The sequence below is a fragment of the Panthera onca genome, chromosome C2 (genome assembly GCF_046562875.1).
Source record: "Panthera onca isolate mPanOnc1 chromosome C2, mPanOnc1 haplotype 2, whole genome shotgun sequence".
Classification (NCBI taxonomy): domain Eukaryota; kingdom Metazoa; phylum Chordata; class Mammalia; order Carnivora; family Felidae; genus Panthera; species Panthera onca.
The window spans coordinates 60,175,676-60,192,423 of NC_138347.1; the positions used below are offsets into that span (position 1 = coordinate 60,175,676).

At 38.9% G+C, this 16,748-nt stretch overlaps 1 protein-coding gene across 2 annotated transcripts in view; it reads left to right on the top strand.

Annotated features, from left to right (window-relative positions):
• Positions 1 to 288: 288 nt before the first annotated feature.
• GRAMD1C (GRAM domain containing 1C) overlaps positions 289 to 16,748 on the top strand; it is a 102,518-nt gene continuing 86,058 nt past the window's right edge. For both annotated transcript variants that reach the window (XM_078453015.2, XM_078453016.2), the window contains exons 1-2: positions 289 to 403; positions 6,246 to 6,395. In XM_078453015.2, coding sequence (XP_078309141.2) covers positions 377 to 403; positions 6,246 to 6,395 — 177 coding nt within the window. In that variant the 5' untranslated portion in view covers positions 289 to 376. The remainder of the gene's footprint in view (positions 404 to 6,245; positions 6,396 to 16,748) is intronic.

The following is a 16,748-nucleotide window of genomic DNA, read 5'->3' on the forward strand; positions in this document are numbered from 1 at the left end:
AAGAGGTTGAGGAGGGACTTTGTGAGGAGTGACTAATGCCCGGAAGCCGTTTCACCACAGGCACAGGAGTTTGAGGTTGGGAGGTAGGTACTGGGAGGTAGGGAAGTACAGGGGGCTTATCTTGATGCTAGTAAAAGACTGGTCTGCGCGCTAACAAATTAACATTACATTCTCACTAGTTAGCCAAAGGCGACTGCCGCCAGAGGGCGCAAGGCGCGCAGGCAGGATCCCAGGTAGCCCTCCGAGGTCGCGGTAGGGGCGTGCGTGGCCCAGAGTCCTGAGCGCGCGCCGGGGGTGGTCGCGGGGCACGCGCCGGGCCGCCCCCTCCCCACTCGGGGCGCGCGTGCGCGGTTCCGCTGCGGCCCAAGGAGCCGCGATGGAGGGCGCTCTGACTGTTCGCCAGGTAAGCGGCTCTTCGCTGGGGCGGCTTCCCAAGCGGTGGCTGCACCAGGCAGTTTTCTTCACGATAGTTGTTTGAACCTTCTCAGATTATGATAATTAATTCCTCCCTTCCGTTTTCTCCGTGCTCTTTGGAGTAATTTGGAAAGTTGTTACCAAGGAAACGGTTTCGTGTGCTTCCTGCGAGCCTTCCCCTCGCGGCGATGGTGGAAAGTCTGCTTCTCTGTGGGCGTGGAGAGCAGGAATTTGGTCCCGAAATGTCCTAGTCCGGATGTCTCAGCCTCAGGCCCCACCGACTCACGTTCCGTTGTCGTGATTCTGACCCGACATCACGTTGATCCAGTCTCACCCGCCTCCCTAAACTATCAGCTCTTGAATAAAGGGCTCAGGACTCTAGCGTAAATAACTGTGCTGTCAACCAAGCTTTTGGTTCCAACTAGTTTTGTTCTTTGCTCACTGTCTTATTTGATAAACGGAAGATCTTGCTGATTAACCTTCAGGGTGAAAGCCTACTTTTGTTCCAGGGCTACCTGCATTTATGAACACTACGCTCATTTCTTTTACGTTGGTTGGGTGTATATATTTTAGAGAATTGCAATCAGTGCGATACCTTTTATGTGAGTAGCATTTTACAGGTTACAAAATGGTAGAGACATTCGAATAATTGTTGAATGAACAAGTGAATGTACTATTTCAACTGAGCCTCAGAAACATTACTTAATGAAATAGGCATGATACATGTTAATGAACCCAATCAGTTATTTTATTCTCTGTCCCTGGCACTGGTGTTAGGATAAGATGGTGAGCAACAGACACATGATTCCTGTTCTCAATGAGTTTATAGTTTAGACTACCGAGAGTTATTACCCCTACTGTAGAGTGGAGAAAACAGATTTAGAGAAATTGACTGGCAAAGACCACACAACTAATAAGTTAGAGAGATAGGATTCTGTTGTAGCCACTCTACAAAGTCAGAATGAACCCCTACCCTTTCAATTTGATTTGGATGTAGAATTATGCCACACATGCACCATGAATATATGAGAAGGCTTATTACTTATATATACAATGGCTTATTAAATACGTAATGAAAAAGTAGAAGTAGGTCAGGCTTCTCAAGCAGATCCTAAATGATTTAAAAGACAAGGAAAGGAAGTTTAATCCAGGTTTTTACCCTGGTGGGATCAGGGTAAGGGTTGCTGTGTGTGGACTGGGGCTTGCTTGGTTTGACTCTCTCACCCACACCAAAGGTGAAAGCACCCAGACTTTCTCACCCACTTGCCCATATGGGGGAAAGAAGAGGAAAAAGGACGGGTGAGGCTTAAAATCTGTCAGCAGGCAAACATTAAAAAATTGAATGAGACTCCTTATCACAGTTCACCCAGATGTTGGGTTAATGACTGAAAGGTACCATTTTTCATTTAGTTGAATTTGAATTAGTGTAGGTAAGCCATCATGGCTGTCTACTAGGTCTCCAGCCTGTGCCCAGTAAGGAAAATGAAAGTTCCCTGGAATGCCTTGTTCAAGAGCACAACAGTGTGTTTTGAGAAATAAAATGAGTGCCTTGGTCTCTATTAGTAATCTTCTGGAACTCTAACAGGCATAAGGAGTATCTTGGTGAGGTCTTTTATTATGGGTTTAGTATATGTAGAGACACGAGCGATCTTTTTTTAAAAAAAAAAAAATTTATTTAGAGAGAGAAAGAACGTACACGTGAGCAGGGGAGGGGCAGAGAGAGAGGGAGAGAATCCCAAGCAGCTTCTATGCTGTCAGTGCAGTACCCAGTTTCGGGCTCCATCTCACAAACTGTGAGATCATGACCTGAATAGAAATAAAGAGTTGGACCCTTAACTGACTGAGCCACCCAGGTGCCCCAAGACATGGTGATCTTGATTTGTATTTTAAATTTTTTTTTTTTTCAACGTTTTTTATTTATTTTTGGGACAGAGAGAGACAGAGCATGAACGGGGGAGGGGCAGAGAGAGAGGGAGACACAGAATCGGAAACAGGCTCCAGGCTCCGAGCCATCAGCCCAGAGCCTGACGCGGGGCTCGAACTCACGGACCGCGAGATCGTGACCCGGCCGAAGTCGGACGCTTAACCGACTGCGCCACCCAGGCGCCCCTTGATTTGTATTTTGAGTATCTGTGAAACAGATTTCTAGAGTGCTTTATCCCAAAGGGTGCAGCTCTGAGGCAGTGCCCCAAGAGTCTGTAAAAATGTGCAGATGGAGCCAACTGTTGGCCAGAGCATCCAGTGTTAAGATGACTATGGGAAGTTCAGCCAGTTGTGCTGACCCTTGGGTCCTTACCTTTATCAGGGACATCTTGGTTAAGGGATGAAAAGCAGTAGATATCCAGAGAGCTCCATCATGTGTAATGGTGGTAATGCTGTTCACTGAACAGTAGGTTTGTCTGTCAGACTTCAAATGGGAATTTAGAGTGTACAGACTCCAACTGCTGTTCACTCATTTGAACCCAAGTCACTCTTCAGGTTAACAAGGGGTTCAGAAGAGTGATGGCCTTTTCTAGCACCATGACATCTGATGAAAGAATGAGGACAGGGGAGGGCATGCCCTCTTGCGGGTAAGATATGCTAGGGGGCTCAGATTTGGTTTTATCCCAGAGCAAGGAGGCCTTGGTAGTTGTGCTGAGCTTGCAAGGTGTTGCTTCTAAGACCTAAGAAGGTCTGGGTATGGAGGGTCACAGGCTCAGGGTTTGTAGAGCCTCTATTTCCAGAAGAGTCCAGTATGCTGTCAGTGACTGCTGCTCTAATGGTGTATAACGTGGGACCTGGGGGATAGTTTCTTGCATTAGAAGCCTATAGACAACTTATAGACACCATGGGTGGTTGAGAGACTCCAAAAGTCATGGAAAGAAGCTGCTAAAGTCTCTGTAATGAAGAGTTCTGTGTGTGTGTGTGTGTGTGTGTGTGTGTGTGTGTGTGTGTTTGGGGGAGAGGGGAATAGTACTAATGGAAGTGTCTGTTGTGATTTTGACAAATATTAGAGTCTTTTTTGGGAAGGATCCTCATTCAGCATGACTGATTTGCAAGTAATAGTGTAAACAGACTTAAGTAAAGTTTGTAAATGAGGAATATATTGCTCTAGATGCCCAAAACTCCTAAGAAATGTTGGGCTTATTTTAGTGTTATGGGTGCTAAGAGGGTCAATAGTAATTTCTTGACATTGTCAGGGATGAAGTGACCTTTGGTGTACCAAATGGTTTTCAGGAATTTAAGGTGGCAGGCCTTAATGCTGTGTTTGGGGCAATGGCCCATCCCCTTTTCGTGAGCTCTTTTGTCCATATTTGAATGGGTATGTCAAAAGAATGTCTTCAGAGGAGGATGTAAGCAATGTAATGTCATACCTGTGCTCCTGGAGCAAAATAATTACAATTACAATATTGCCTGTAAAAGTTGCATGTAAGGGCAAGCCTTTTGAGGTATGCTGTGCCTAGCTCTGTAAAGGTATATTAATAGTGTCCCACTAGAGATGAAGGCAAAATGTGACTGAGAGCTTGTTGAAAGAGACACTGAACAGAATATTAGCCAAATTTATTATAGAATATATATAGGTTATATATATGTTATATATATACCATATATATATATGTATATATAATATATATATACTTATTTTTGAGACACAGAGAGACAGAGCATGACCAGGGAAGGGTCAGAGAGAGAGGGAGACACAGAATCTGAAACAGGCTCCAGGCTCTGAGCTGACAGCACAGAGGCTGATGGGCGGCTTGAAGCCACAAACCTTGAGATCATGACCTGAGCCGAAGTTGGACGTTTAACCGACTGAGCCACCCAGGCGCCCCTATTATAACATATATTTACCAGTTTCTGATTGGATAGAGTCAGTAATTTCAATAGTATGTGGTAAAGGGGCCTTCATGGGAGGGAACACAGCATCAGGGGCACAGTCATCAACTGTGAGGCACCATTCATTTTTCCAACTTTAGTAGGCCATGTTGGGCTGTTAAATGGAGAAACCATAGAGATAATCACTCTTTCACTAATTAGGTCTTTTATAATAAATCCCAATCCTCAAAGGCCCTGTTTAATGTTATATTGAGTTGAGTTGTATTTACTATTTTAGCTAGGGGTTGAGGGAGTGGTTCATGGCTTTTTAAAAAGCCATTTGTATGCTCCAAAGACTCTGTTTAAATTTATTGTTGGGTCAGAGCATCCACTGCCAATATGGAATATTTTAGGGTGATGTGTACTATACCATTACCTGGAAGAATTTCAGCAAGACAGAAGTTCTGGTGGTTAAAGTGAGACATACCTATTTATTATCTATTTTATGTTGAGTATTTCCCTAAATTTAGTGGGATCTCCAGGTATAACTGTAGTTTGAGCCCAGTATTGATTAAAGTCATGAAAATTTGCCACTTAAGGCATTTCAGCAGATGTTGAAGTTAATTCAAAAACCTGTGCTATAGAGATATAAAAGCCAATCTTTACCTTTTGTTGTATAAATTATTTTAGTAAATTTTGGATTTCCAACTGGGCCAAATTGTGGACTTCTCTATTTTGTTGTTGTTTCTTTGTTTGTTTGTTTATTGTTTTTCTCTATCTCTTTTGGTGGTGAGTGAATATATTTCAAGTGGAGGGAGTCCTATCATTTCATATTTATAAATTTCATCCTCCAGAGAGCCTCAAATCAGTGTTACCCCCTACAGGGGTAGGGGTATGTGGTTACTTTGTGGAGTTTAAAAACCCTGAGCTTGGGGCGCCTGGGTGGCTCAGTCAGTTAAGTGTCTGACTTCAGCTCAGGCCATGATCTCACAGCTCATGGGTTCAAGCCCCACATCTGTGCTGACGGCTCAGAGCCCAGAGCCTGCTTCAGATTCTGTGTCTCCCTCTCTCTCGGCCCCTCCCCTGCTCATGCTCTGTCTCTCTCTCTGTCCCTCTGTCTCTCTCTCTCTCTCTCAAAAATAAATAAACACTAAAAAACAAAAACAAAAAAACCAACCCTGAGCTGAAGCTGAGTTTGAATTATCCCTTTGCTGTGCCACATGGGTTCCATGGCTGCTTTTCTCTGTAACCTGGAGGATCAGGATTTTTGTTACAATAGAGGCATAGGTACCAGTGGCAGCAGGGCAACAGCAGGAACAACAGAGGTATTTAAGGGTCCAGGTGAGCCATGTGTTCTCACAATGGTTGCTCCCTTCCCTCCTCCCAGCTCTTTTCTCTCTCTCTCTTTTTTACTCCAAAATGACTCTCTTTCATGAGTGACTGCCCAAATGGGTCCATCTCTTGCACAGAGTGTACTCTTTCCCCAGAATGCTCCATAGATTGGGGGTCAATGCCTGATTCATTGATTTTTAACTACATTGTTTGTATAAATCAGAGTTAATTTACCAATTTCCCACAAATTATGGTTAGTAAGTTTGTTTCCACTTTCTTAGTACTATAACCATTGTTGACTCCATGTGCACAGAGTTTTAGTTTATACCCATTCTAGACCAGAGGAGGCATTGCAAATTATTCTCCAAAGAGATTGAACTAATTATCATCCCCCTTACATGGTATTTTTTACTGTTTAATTATTCCTCTAGCTGACTGTGAACTTCTGGAAGCTAAGGACTTCCTTTTATTCATTTTTGAATTCCCAGTGCCAATTAAACTACCTAATGAGTAGTAGTAGTTGGAGAATATTTGTCACATGTGTAAATATATGAACTGTAGAAGAAAAAACATGTTAATTACTGTTTCCTAAATGCTTAAATATTGTTTTCAAGTTAATTTGTGTATTTTGAACATTAACTCTTTTCATTTTTAAAATGAGCATTTCTCAGTAAGTAATTTAAATTGTTGATACTTGTTTCCAGGCAATAAATGCAGGGGATTCAAGCTTTGCCCCTGAGCCACAGGAAGAGTTAGAGGAGAATCCTAGCCCAGTTGCGGATGAGAATAATACAGTGTCAGCAAAAAAACAGGGGCCAAATTTACATAACTGGAGTGGTGACTGGAGCTTTTGGGTAATATTTTTTCTTTCTTATATTTTCACTTAAATCTTAAATGCAAATTTTCTTTAAATTTATAGCAGTTCATATAATGTTTATAATATTTTATTAGCTTCTTGATTTTAGACAGTTAAGTTTTACCAGAGTCTGAGACATTTCTGATTATGTTCTTCTTTGGCCACTAGAATGCACTGTTGTCTGGTTTGATGGAGTGGAATTATCTGCTTCAGTTTTCCTGGGAGAAAACTACAGCACAGAATTGGATTCTACCTATGTTGTTGTTCACTATATTGCAAGAGACTAACATTATGCAGAAACCATATTTCTAAATGTTACTGAGAAACTAGCTATTTTACATAACTTTGATTTAAAGAATTAGTTTTGATACCTAAAAGGAAGTTTAACAATGTTTGACCTGTAGAATATAGTAATTACAAGCTAAGTTTTAAAGTTAGGAGTTTCATATTCTCTTTGCACTGTACTTAGTTGCAGAACTGGGATGTGGGTCAAGTTTCCCCATTGTAAAATGAGACTTCTGCTTTGAGACTCATGATTAGGTGTATAGTGTCTTTTGGTAGGAACAACATTTCTATTGCCATATGAATGCTAGCATTTATTATCTTAAAGGACTCATTCCAAATCTACCAATTCCTGTCAGAGTTATATTTGACAGAATCTGGTATACTGCAACTATAACTGAAATTTATAGAAGATTATGAGACATATGTACTTCAAATATTAAGTCATTAGAAAGCTGCTCTCTTGACTCTTAGGTATACGTGGTAGCAGAATTTCTTGTAGTTTTACAGTAGCCTAAAAAAGAAATAATATTAATAGGTTATAAGGATTAGTACAAGTACCATTATTCTCTTCATAATTAGCAGCTCAGTTATTGAATCTTTTTTTATAATTTACATCCAAGTTATTTAGCATATAGTACAACAATGATTTCAAGGGTAGATTCCCTAATGCCCCTAACCCATTTATCCCATCCCCCTTCCCACAACCCCTCCAGTAACCCTCTGTTTGTTCTCCATATTTAAGAGTCTCTTATGTTTTGTCCCCCTCCCTGTTTTTATATTATTTTTGCTTCCCTTCCCTTGTGTTCATCTGTTCTGTGTCTTATAGTCCTCATATGAGTGAAGTCATATGATATTTGTCTTTCTTTGACTGACTAATTTTGCTTAGCATAATACCCTCTAGTTCCATCCACATAGTTGCAAATGGCAAGATTTCATTCTTTTTGATTGCCAAGTAATATTCCATTGTATATATATACCACATCTTTATCCATTCATCCATCGATGGACATTTGGGCTGTTTCCATACTTTGGCTATTGTTGATAGCGCTGCTATAAACATTGGGGGGGGGTGTGCCCCTTCGAAACAGCACACCTCTATCCCTTGGATAAATACCTAGTAGTGCAGTTACTGGGTCGTAGGGTAGTTCTATTTTTAGTTTTTTGGGGAACCTCCATACTGTTTTCCAGAGTGACTGCACCAGTTTGCATTCCCACCAGCAGTGCAAAAGAGATCCTCTTTCTCCACATCCTTGCCAACATCTGTTGTTGCCTGAGTTGTTAATGTTAGCCATTCTGACAAGTATGAGGTGGTATCTCATTGTGGTTTTGATTTGTATTTCCCTGATGATGAGTGATGTTGAGCATTTTTTCATGTGTCGGTTGGCCATCTGGATGTCTTCTTTGGAGAAGTGTGTATTCATGTCTTTTGCCCATTTCCTCACTGGATTATTTGTTTTTTTGGGTGTTGGGTTTGGTAAGTTCTTTACAGATTTTGGATACTAACCCTTTACCTGATATGTTGTTTGCAAATAACATATTCTTCTCCCATTCTGTCAGTTGCCTTTTAGTTTTGCTGATTGTTTCCTTCGCTGTGCAGAAGCTTTTTATTTTGAGGAGGTCCCAATAGTTCATTTTTACTTTTGTTTCCCTTGCCTCCGGAGACGTGTTGAGTAAGAAGTTACTATGGCCAAGGTCAAAGAGGTTTTTGCCTGCTTTCTTCTGGAGGGTTTTGAAGGCTTCCTGTCTTACATTTAGGTCTTTCATCCATTTTGAGTTTATTTTTGTGTATGGTGTAAGAAAGTGGTCCAGGTTCATTTTTCTGCCTGTCACTGTCCAGTTTTCCCAGCACCGCTTGCTGAAGAGACTGTCCTTATTCCATTGGATATTCTTTCCTGCTTTGTCAAAAATTAGTTGGCCATACGTTTGTGGGTCCATTTCTGGGTTCTCTCTATTCTGTTCCATTGATCTGAGTGTCTGTTTTTGTGCCAGTACCATACTGTCTTGATGATTACAGCTTTGTAATACAGCTTGAAGTCCGGTGAATGTTATTGAATCTTAACATGAATAAGTTTCTGACTTCCTATTAAGAAACTTAAGTTTTTTAAAAACATATCTGAAGGAAAATGTTTAATTGCTAACAAATATACCAAATAATTATACTTCCTGAAAATCATGTCATCTATATTGATTATATTATTCTTGGTTTCATTCAGAGACAGTTTATGACTACTGTAGTGTTTTGGCCCTTCTGCACTATGATCGTGTAGCTTTGTTATGGATTGGAAAACCTTTGTAATTCCAAGGGCTATCTACAGGACTAAATAGTCACTGTGGTTCTTCTTTGCAGGCTTAACCTAAGAAGAAGGGTAAAGCTAAAAAAGGAACAAGCAGGGGAATGAGGATTTAGAAATAGGAGAGAGGAAGAAAAGAGGTATGTGTTCTAGACCTTTGCTACTCAAACTGTAGTATGTGGGGCCAACAGACTTGGCTTCACCTGTCTGCTGATTAGAAATGCAGAGTCTTGGGCCCAATCTCAGACCTATTGAATTAGAGTCTTTATTTCACAAGAATTCTTGGAGATTTGTATGAACATTCAAGTTTGAGAAGCACTTGTTTAGAGTGTTGAAAGTCTACTTTGTCTCAGTTTAGGTCTATATGCTAATTACAAGCACTTTGTTTTGAGGAATGAAAAACATTTTTTTGTAATGTTTATTTATTTTTGAGGACAGAGTGTGAATGGGGAAGGAGCAGAGAGAGAGGGAGACACAGAATCTGAAGCAGGCTCCAGGCTCTGAGCCGTCAGCACAGATGTGGGGCTTGAACCCACGCGCCATGAGATCATGACTTGAGCCGAAGTCGGACACTTAGCCAACTGAGTCACCCAGGTGCCCCAAGAATTGATAACTTTTTAAAGTTTTGTTATTTGAAGAGTTAAGCTCCCAGGACCTGAAAAATTCACTAGTGTCGATTAACTCATATATTTTGGCCTGGCTAACTCAGTTGTTCCACAATAGTGAATCTACAGGGAAGCATGGTATCATTTAATGAATTGGAGATTGGGAACAAAAAATTTGGGATAGAGTATGTACGCTTTGTGCCTGGTGATTTCACTGTGTGGTACTCTTGACTATGTTGTTCAACCTGTCAGTCGCCTCATTTCTAAAATGAGAGATCGGGCCTTCGTATTGCAACATTAGTGTGTCTTGAATCAATAGGGAAAAAGGTGGAGGAGGTGTTTGGCTAGCAAGTGCTCATAATTTACATTTCTGGCAGCTGCGTATCAGTCATAAAAAACTCTGGGCATATATAGTAGGAGTACGTTACATGTGGAACACTTTTCCTTAAGAGTGGTAGAAAGGGGTGAAAAGTGCTAGAGAAGAGAGAGGACCTGCTATTTGTAATATTGGAAAGGATATTTTGATGATTCCCCCCAAATAAAAAATTGTGAAAACTTGGCAAAAGGATACAAGACAGTGAAACAAAGTTTAAGTTTTTTTGTCGTTGCTGAGGCTGGTTTCTTCTAGACTCTATGCATTTAATCTTGTTCTGCTTGACAGATTGGCTAGTGATTGTCTTTCTGACAGTAGCGCTTTATTTTTTCCGTTTTATTGACTTATTTGTTTTACTTCTAGGGTAGTTAGCAGCTGACAGTAGGACTTTAAAGAAGTTTGATCAAATTACCATAGCACTGGACAGTGAGATCAATAGCTGTGGATATTCTATTTCAATCCTGTAATTTAAAGATAGGAATCTTAATGGTTATATTTATTTTCTTTTATATTTAAAAATGAAAATGTTTAATCCTACTGTGTGAGAAATTAGTTTTATTAATAACTTTTAAGTCCCAGTATAACAATAATTATGTGAAAAGGAAGAGAATAAACTTGAAATAAACTTAATGACAAACAAATATTTATCCTTTTGCCCTTTAAGTGTTAGTAAAAATATACCGCAAAAAACCCCACATCCAACCAACCAAACAAAAAAAACACTTTTTTTTTCCTGACTAAAATGATGATTCCAGGTAGATTAATGTTCCAGAGGAAAAGCATTCAGAGGTCTGCAGAAGATGCATTTACTTAATGTAACTTCTCTTCATGATGTTGAGCTAGTAACTTTTAAAAGTAGAAAAAAGCATTTGAGATTTTCTGTTGCTTATGTTTAGGAAATGACATACTTATCTGGACTTTTTTTTTTTTTAATGTTTATTTTTGAGAGAGAGGGCGGGGGGAGACAGAGTGTGAGTGGGGGAGGGGCAGAGAGAGAGAGGAAGACACATAATCTGAAACAGGCTCCAGCCTCTGAGCTGTCAGCACAGAGCCCAACATGGGGCTCGAACTCTGGAACGGTGAGATCATGACCTAGGCCGAAGTCAGATGCCTAACCAACTGAGCCACCCAGGCACTCCTTACCTGGGCTTTCTAATAGAAATAATAGTGCTTTGGATAAGGTACTTAATTTTAGGCATTCCTTTTTATGTTGATATTTCATTAATATTAAATTTCTCTTTAAAAATATTTGTCATTTGTATATACTTATTTCTTTAATAGCTGATTTACTTGATAATTGTATTTTAAAAGTGGAGGCATTTATAAAGTTTTCTGAATTGTGTAACTAAAATTTGTTTAGGGGTGTTTTCCTTTGAGTGTATATTTGAAAATCTTGGCAAGTATACATAGAATAAAGATATGAAATCTCATATTCCTCAGATCTTTGAATCTGGAAGGGAGACAGGGAAAAAAAGAAAGAATAGGAGAGTTTTAAAAGAGGTTAGAGTTTAAATTTGTCATTTTAAGAATATTTTTGTTCTAAAACATTTTAAGGATAAAACAAGTATGGATTTTGAAACATTATATATGTACAAATAATAACTACTATACTTATGTTTTGGTAGAAAATATTTAGAGTTGAAATTTTGTAGATCATAATAAACTTTTTTCTAATTATACAAGAAATCATAAGTCTTGACTCTGTACTTTATCATTGACTTATAGCATGATCATAGTCATGTTATTCACAAGTAAGCTTTTTTATTGGATACAACTTACCACAAACATGATTTAGAATTAGGTACACCATGAGGATTAATTAATGTTATACCGTTAAATACAATAAAAACAAAACCCAAGAGGATTAATTAGTATGTTTGAAACATACTTTGGCAACTTTAGAAAAGGTGTTTTCTGTAATCAGACGTTGCCCTCCACACAGAATATCTTGAATTTATTCAAGGTAAAAAGGATATTTTAGACATTGACTTTGGTAGCTGATAAAAAAGAGTGAACTTATTTTCTAGTTTCTGTTGGATTTGAAAATAATATTTTATTCATTAATATTCAATTATAGATTTTGTTTGAAAATCTAGATATGTTATTAATTTTAGATTTAATTATAAAGGAATAGGAACTAACATTTCTGGCAATATGGAAAGAGGACCATTTTTTTTTTAATATATGAAATTTATTGTCAAATTAGTTTCCATACAACACCCAGTGCTCATCCCAACAGGTGCCCTCCTCAATACCCATCACCCACCCTCCCCTCCCTCCCACCCCCCATCAGCCCTCAGTTTGTTCTCAGTTTTTAAGAGTCTCTTATACTTTGGCTCTCTCCCACTGTAACCTCTTTTTTTTTTTTTTTCCCTTCCCCTCCCCCATGGGTTCCTGGTAAGTTTCTCAGGATCCACATAAGAGTGAACACATATGGTATCTGTCTTTCTCTGTATGGCTTATTTCACTTAGCATAACACTCTCCAGTTCCATCCACATTGCTACAAAGGACCATATTTCATTCTTTCTCATTGCCACGTAGTACTCCATTGTGTATATAAACCACAATTTCTTTATCCATTCATCAGTTGATGGACATTTAGGCTGGGAAAGAGGACCATTTAACTTAAAAACTCCTCTGTTACAAAGTACCTAGAAATGCTGTATGAAATGTTACAAACATGTTTATAAATTGAATGTCTGGGCTCACGGAATAACAAGGGAACTACCCGAGGGCTAAAAAAGAAGAGGGAACTGATTATCAGAGTTGTAAGCACATGAGCTAATGTTGAGGCAGCCCTGGGGAGTTTATTAGTCTCTGTAACGAAAACTTTAATGGCTACACTGGGATAGAAGACATGTCTTGGACTTGTATGAATTAGAACGGAGAACTCCTTATAAAGCCATGACTCTTGAAGAGTTATACATTCTGTGAAAGGTAGGCTAAGAAAAAATCCACCTACATCTGCCCATTAAAGACAAGGAAGCTTATTTGTCTAAACTTGGGCTTGGGGTGGTAGGGGAGGGAAATATTCCCGAGAGTACACAACTATAGTTGATCTCTCATGAAGTTTTGGGACCTGAATTTAATACTTTATGAGTGAGCAGAAGGATATTCAATGAATAGCATATTAGTTGCTTCAAAATTTTGGATAGAACTACTAGGTAAAGACTATAAAATCATTATTTGATATTATTTAAGACTTAATAGAAGAAATTAAGCATGCAATAAGTGGGTAAGACATTCTTTTTTTTTTTTTTTAATTTTTTTTAACGTTTATTTATTTTTGAGACAGAGAGAGACAGAGCATGAACGGGGAGGGTCAGAGAGAGAGGAAGACACAGAATCTGAAACAGGCTCCAGGCTATGAGCCATCAGCACAGAGCCTGACGCGGGGCTTGAACTCACGAACCGCGAGATCATGACCTGAGCCGAAGTCAGACACTTAACCGACTGAGCCACCCAGGCGCCCCAAGACATTCTTTTTTAATATGTTTGTTTGTTTATTTATTTATTTATTTTGAGAGAGAGTGTGTGTGTGTGTGCACATGCACATGAGTTGGGGGAGGGACAGAGAGAGAGGAAAGAGAGAATCTCAAGCAGGGTCTGCACTGACAGAGGGCGCTGTTCGTGGGCTCAGTCTCACGAACCATGAGATCATGACCTGAGCTGAAATCAAGAGTCAGTCACTTAACCAACTGAGCTACCCAGGTGCCCCTGGATAAGACATTCTTAAAAACACTGGGCAGATTTGGAAAACAACCAAATTCAACTTCTAGAAATGAAAAATATGGTTATTGAAATAATAATTTAAAAATTCAGTGGATGTGGGAAATACCAGATAAAGATAAAGTCAGCAAATTGAAGGATATATATGAGGAAGTTATTCACACTGTACCACTGAGAGATAAAGATAGAAAATTTTAAAGAGAATGGCTTGAGATATAAGGAGAAAAGTAGAGGAGTCCATTATGATTCCATTAGAAGTTTCAGAAGATCAACATAAAGGCAACATTCAAAAAGAATATAGCTGAAAATGTTCTACTCTTGATGAAAGACATCAGAATCAGGAGGTACGGTGAGTCTCTCACACGGTAAATGAAAAGAATATATGAGCAGAGAAATTATTATCATATAAGTGATAAAGGTAGATGTATATCAATTAAGATAGGAGAAGTCTTTTTTAAAGTGTATTTATTATTATTTTTTATTAAACTCTACACCCAACATGGGGCTTGAACTAATAACCCCAAAATCAAGAGTCGCATGTTCTTCTGACTGAGGCAGCCAGGCCCCCAGGAATAGTCTTAATAATTCATTTGAGTGTCATCTATGCACCAGCCTATTCTAAGTGAACTCGGAGGTGTCTCTGCCATTCTAGAGCTGACTGGGAGATGGATAGTATACACCTGAGCAAATGTATAATATTTTTTTGTTTCAAGTTTTTATTTAAATTCTAGTTAGTTAACATATTGTGTAATATTGGTTTCAGGAGTAGAATTTAGTAATTCATCATTTACATAGAACACCCAGTGCTCATCACAAGTGCCCTCCTTAATACCCATTACCTATTTAGCCAATGTTCCTATCTACCTTCCCTCCAGCAACCCTCAGTTTGTTCTCTATAGTTAAAGGTCTTTAATGGTTTGCCTCTCTCTCTCTCTCTCTCTCTCTCTCTTTGCAAATGTGTAATATTATGTCAGGTAGTGATAGAAGCTCTAAAGATAATAGAAGCATGTAAGGTGTAGAGAATCACATAGAAGGGAGTAGCATTTTCAGTCAAGATGGTCTGGGAAATCTTCTCTGAGGAGGTGCCATTTGAGAGAGCCCTATGAGGGACAAAGAAAGAACACCGATGAACCATGTGAAGAAAGGAAAATGGAAGTGGGGTTCTGTGGGAAGGCAAGAGTCGGGAATAAGATTGACTTGTTTGACAGTTTCCTTATGGAGTCAGATATGGTGAGTGAAGAAGAAGAAAAAGATCAAGGATAATAATTTCTAGGTTTTTGATCAGTGCAACGGGGTGCATGGAAGCATCGCTTAGGAGAAGAGAAAGATGCAGATAGCAGGGGGAAGAAGTAGTTTTGGGAGTTGGGAAAATGAAGTTGGAGATGCATATTTGATATATAAGTAGAAAAGTCTAGTAGACAATTGGATTTATGACATGAATCGTAGGAGAGAGATTGAAGCAGGAAATAAATTTTGAAGACTTTGAGTATGGATGGTATTTAAAGACAGATTTTTGGAGTGCCTGGGTGGCTCAGCTGGTTAAGCATCTGACTGCTCAGGTCATGATCTCATGGTTCCTGAGTTCGAGCCCTCATCTGCACTGTCAGTGCAGAGCCTGCTTGGGATTCTCTCTCTCCTGCTCTCTGCCCTTCTCCAACCAATGCTTTTTCTCTCTCTCTCTCTCTCAAAATAAATAAACCTTAAAAAACATTAAAAAATAAAACAGATTTATAAAGATTGGATGAGATCACCTAGGGAAAAAATATGGATAGGGAAAAGAAGTAGACTCTCCAGTGTTTAGAACCTCAGGTGGTGGAGCAGGAACTAGCAAAAGAAACTGCGATTTGACTACTGAGATAAAATCTTAGGAAGTGTGGCATCCTCAAAGGCAAATGATGGAAGTCTTTTAAGGACACAGTGACCTACTGTGATAGGTAGAATAAGATGAGAGCTGAAAATTGACTACTGGATTTGCAAAGTAGAGGATTCTAGTCACATTAAAAAGTACAGTTTGGGGGCAAAAACCTGATTGAAGCACTAGGTTTTAGACTGCTGTCCTAATCTTCCTTTGTAAGGTTTGAATTTGATTATCCAAAGCAATAGAGGGCTGAAGGAAGAAAATTCATATTTCATTAAAAACAATGTATACTTCTTTAAAGATGACCATATCAACATGGAAAAATATTTTGGTAAAGTAGCATGACTACTAAGAAATTAGCAGTAAACTAGCATATTTAAATAAATGACATGGAGAATATGGAAAGTAACTGAAATAGTAATGTGTTACTGGGTTATTAATTAGGGCTTCAACCTAAGTATATCCTTTTGATTATCTAGGACAATGAGAAATTTTATTTTATTTTTTTAAAGTTGGTTTATTTTTACTTAGAGAGAGAGAAAGAGAGAGACAGAGACAGGGACAGAGAGAGAATATCAAGCAGGCTCCTGCTGTCAGTTCAGAGCCGCATGAACCATGAGGTCATGAACTGAGCTGAAAGAAACCAAGAGTCGGAGGCTTAACCGACTGTGCCACCCAGGCGCCCCCCTCCTTTTTTTTTTTAAGTTTATTTATTTTTATTTTTGAGAGAGAGAGAGTAGGACGATGAGAAAGTTTAAATAGCACATGCAAACCAAATTAAAATAATACAAAAATTCTAGCTCAGCATTCTCTATCTACCTTTCCAAAAAACCTTTTCTTAGACATGAGATGTGAACTTAAAAGCAATGACATCGATCCCATGAGCCACATACAAGAGTGAGTTTCTATTACACTAGTCACATTTTGCTCAATAATTAAATGATTTTACTTGTGTTATTTCTCTGGTGAAAATGTTACGGAGGAGAACAAACATGAGTATGGGGAATGACCTCTGAATCAGCTTTAAAACTACTTTAAGCATTTCCCCCTTTTACATAGAATTAACACATTTATTCTAACCTTATGAACTTTCTTCTTTTACTTTTTTTTTTACTTTTAGTTTGAGATAATTTTAGACTCACATGGAGTTGTAAGAAATGATACAGATACCCTGTACTCTTTGAACAGTTTTCCCCCAATGACAACATC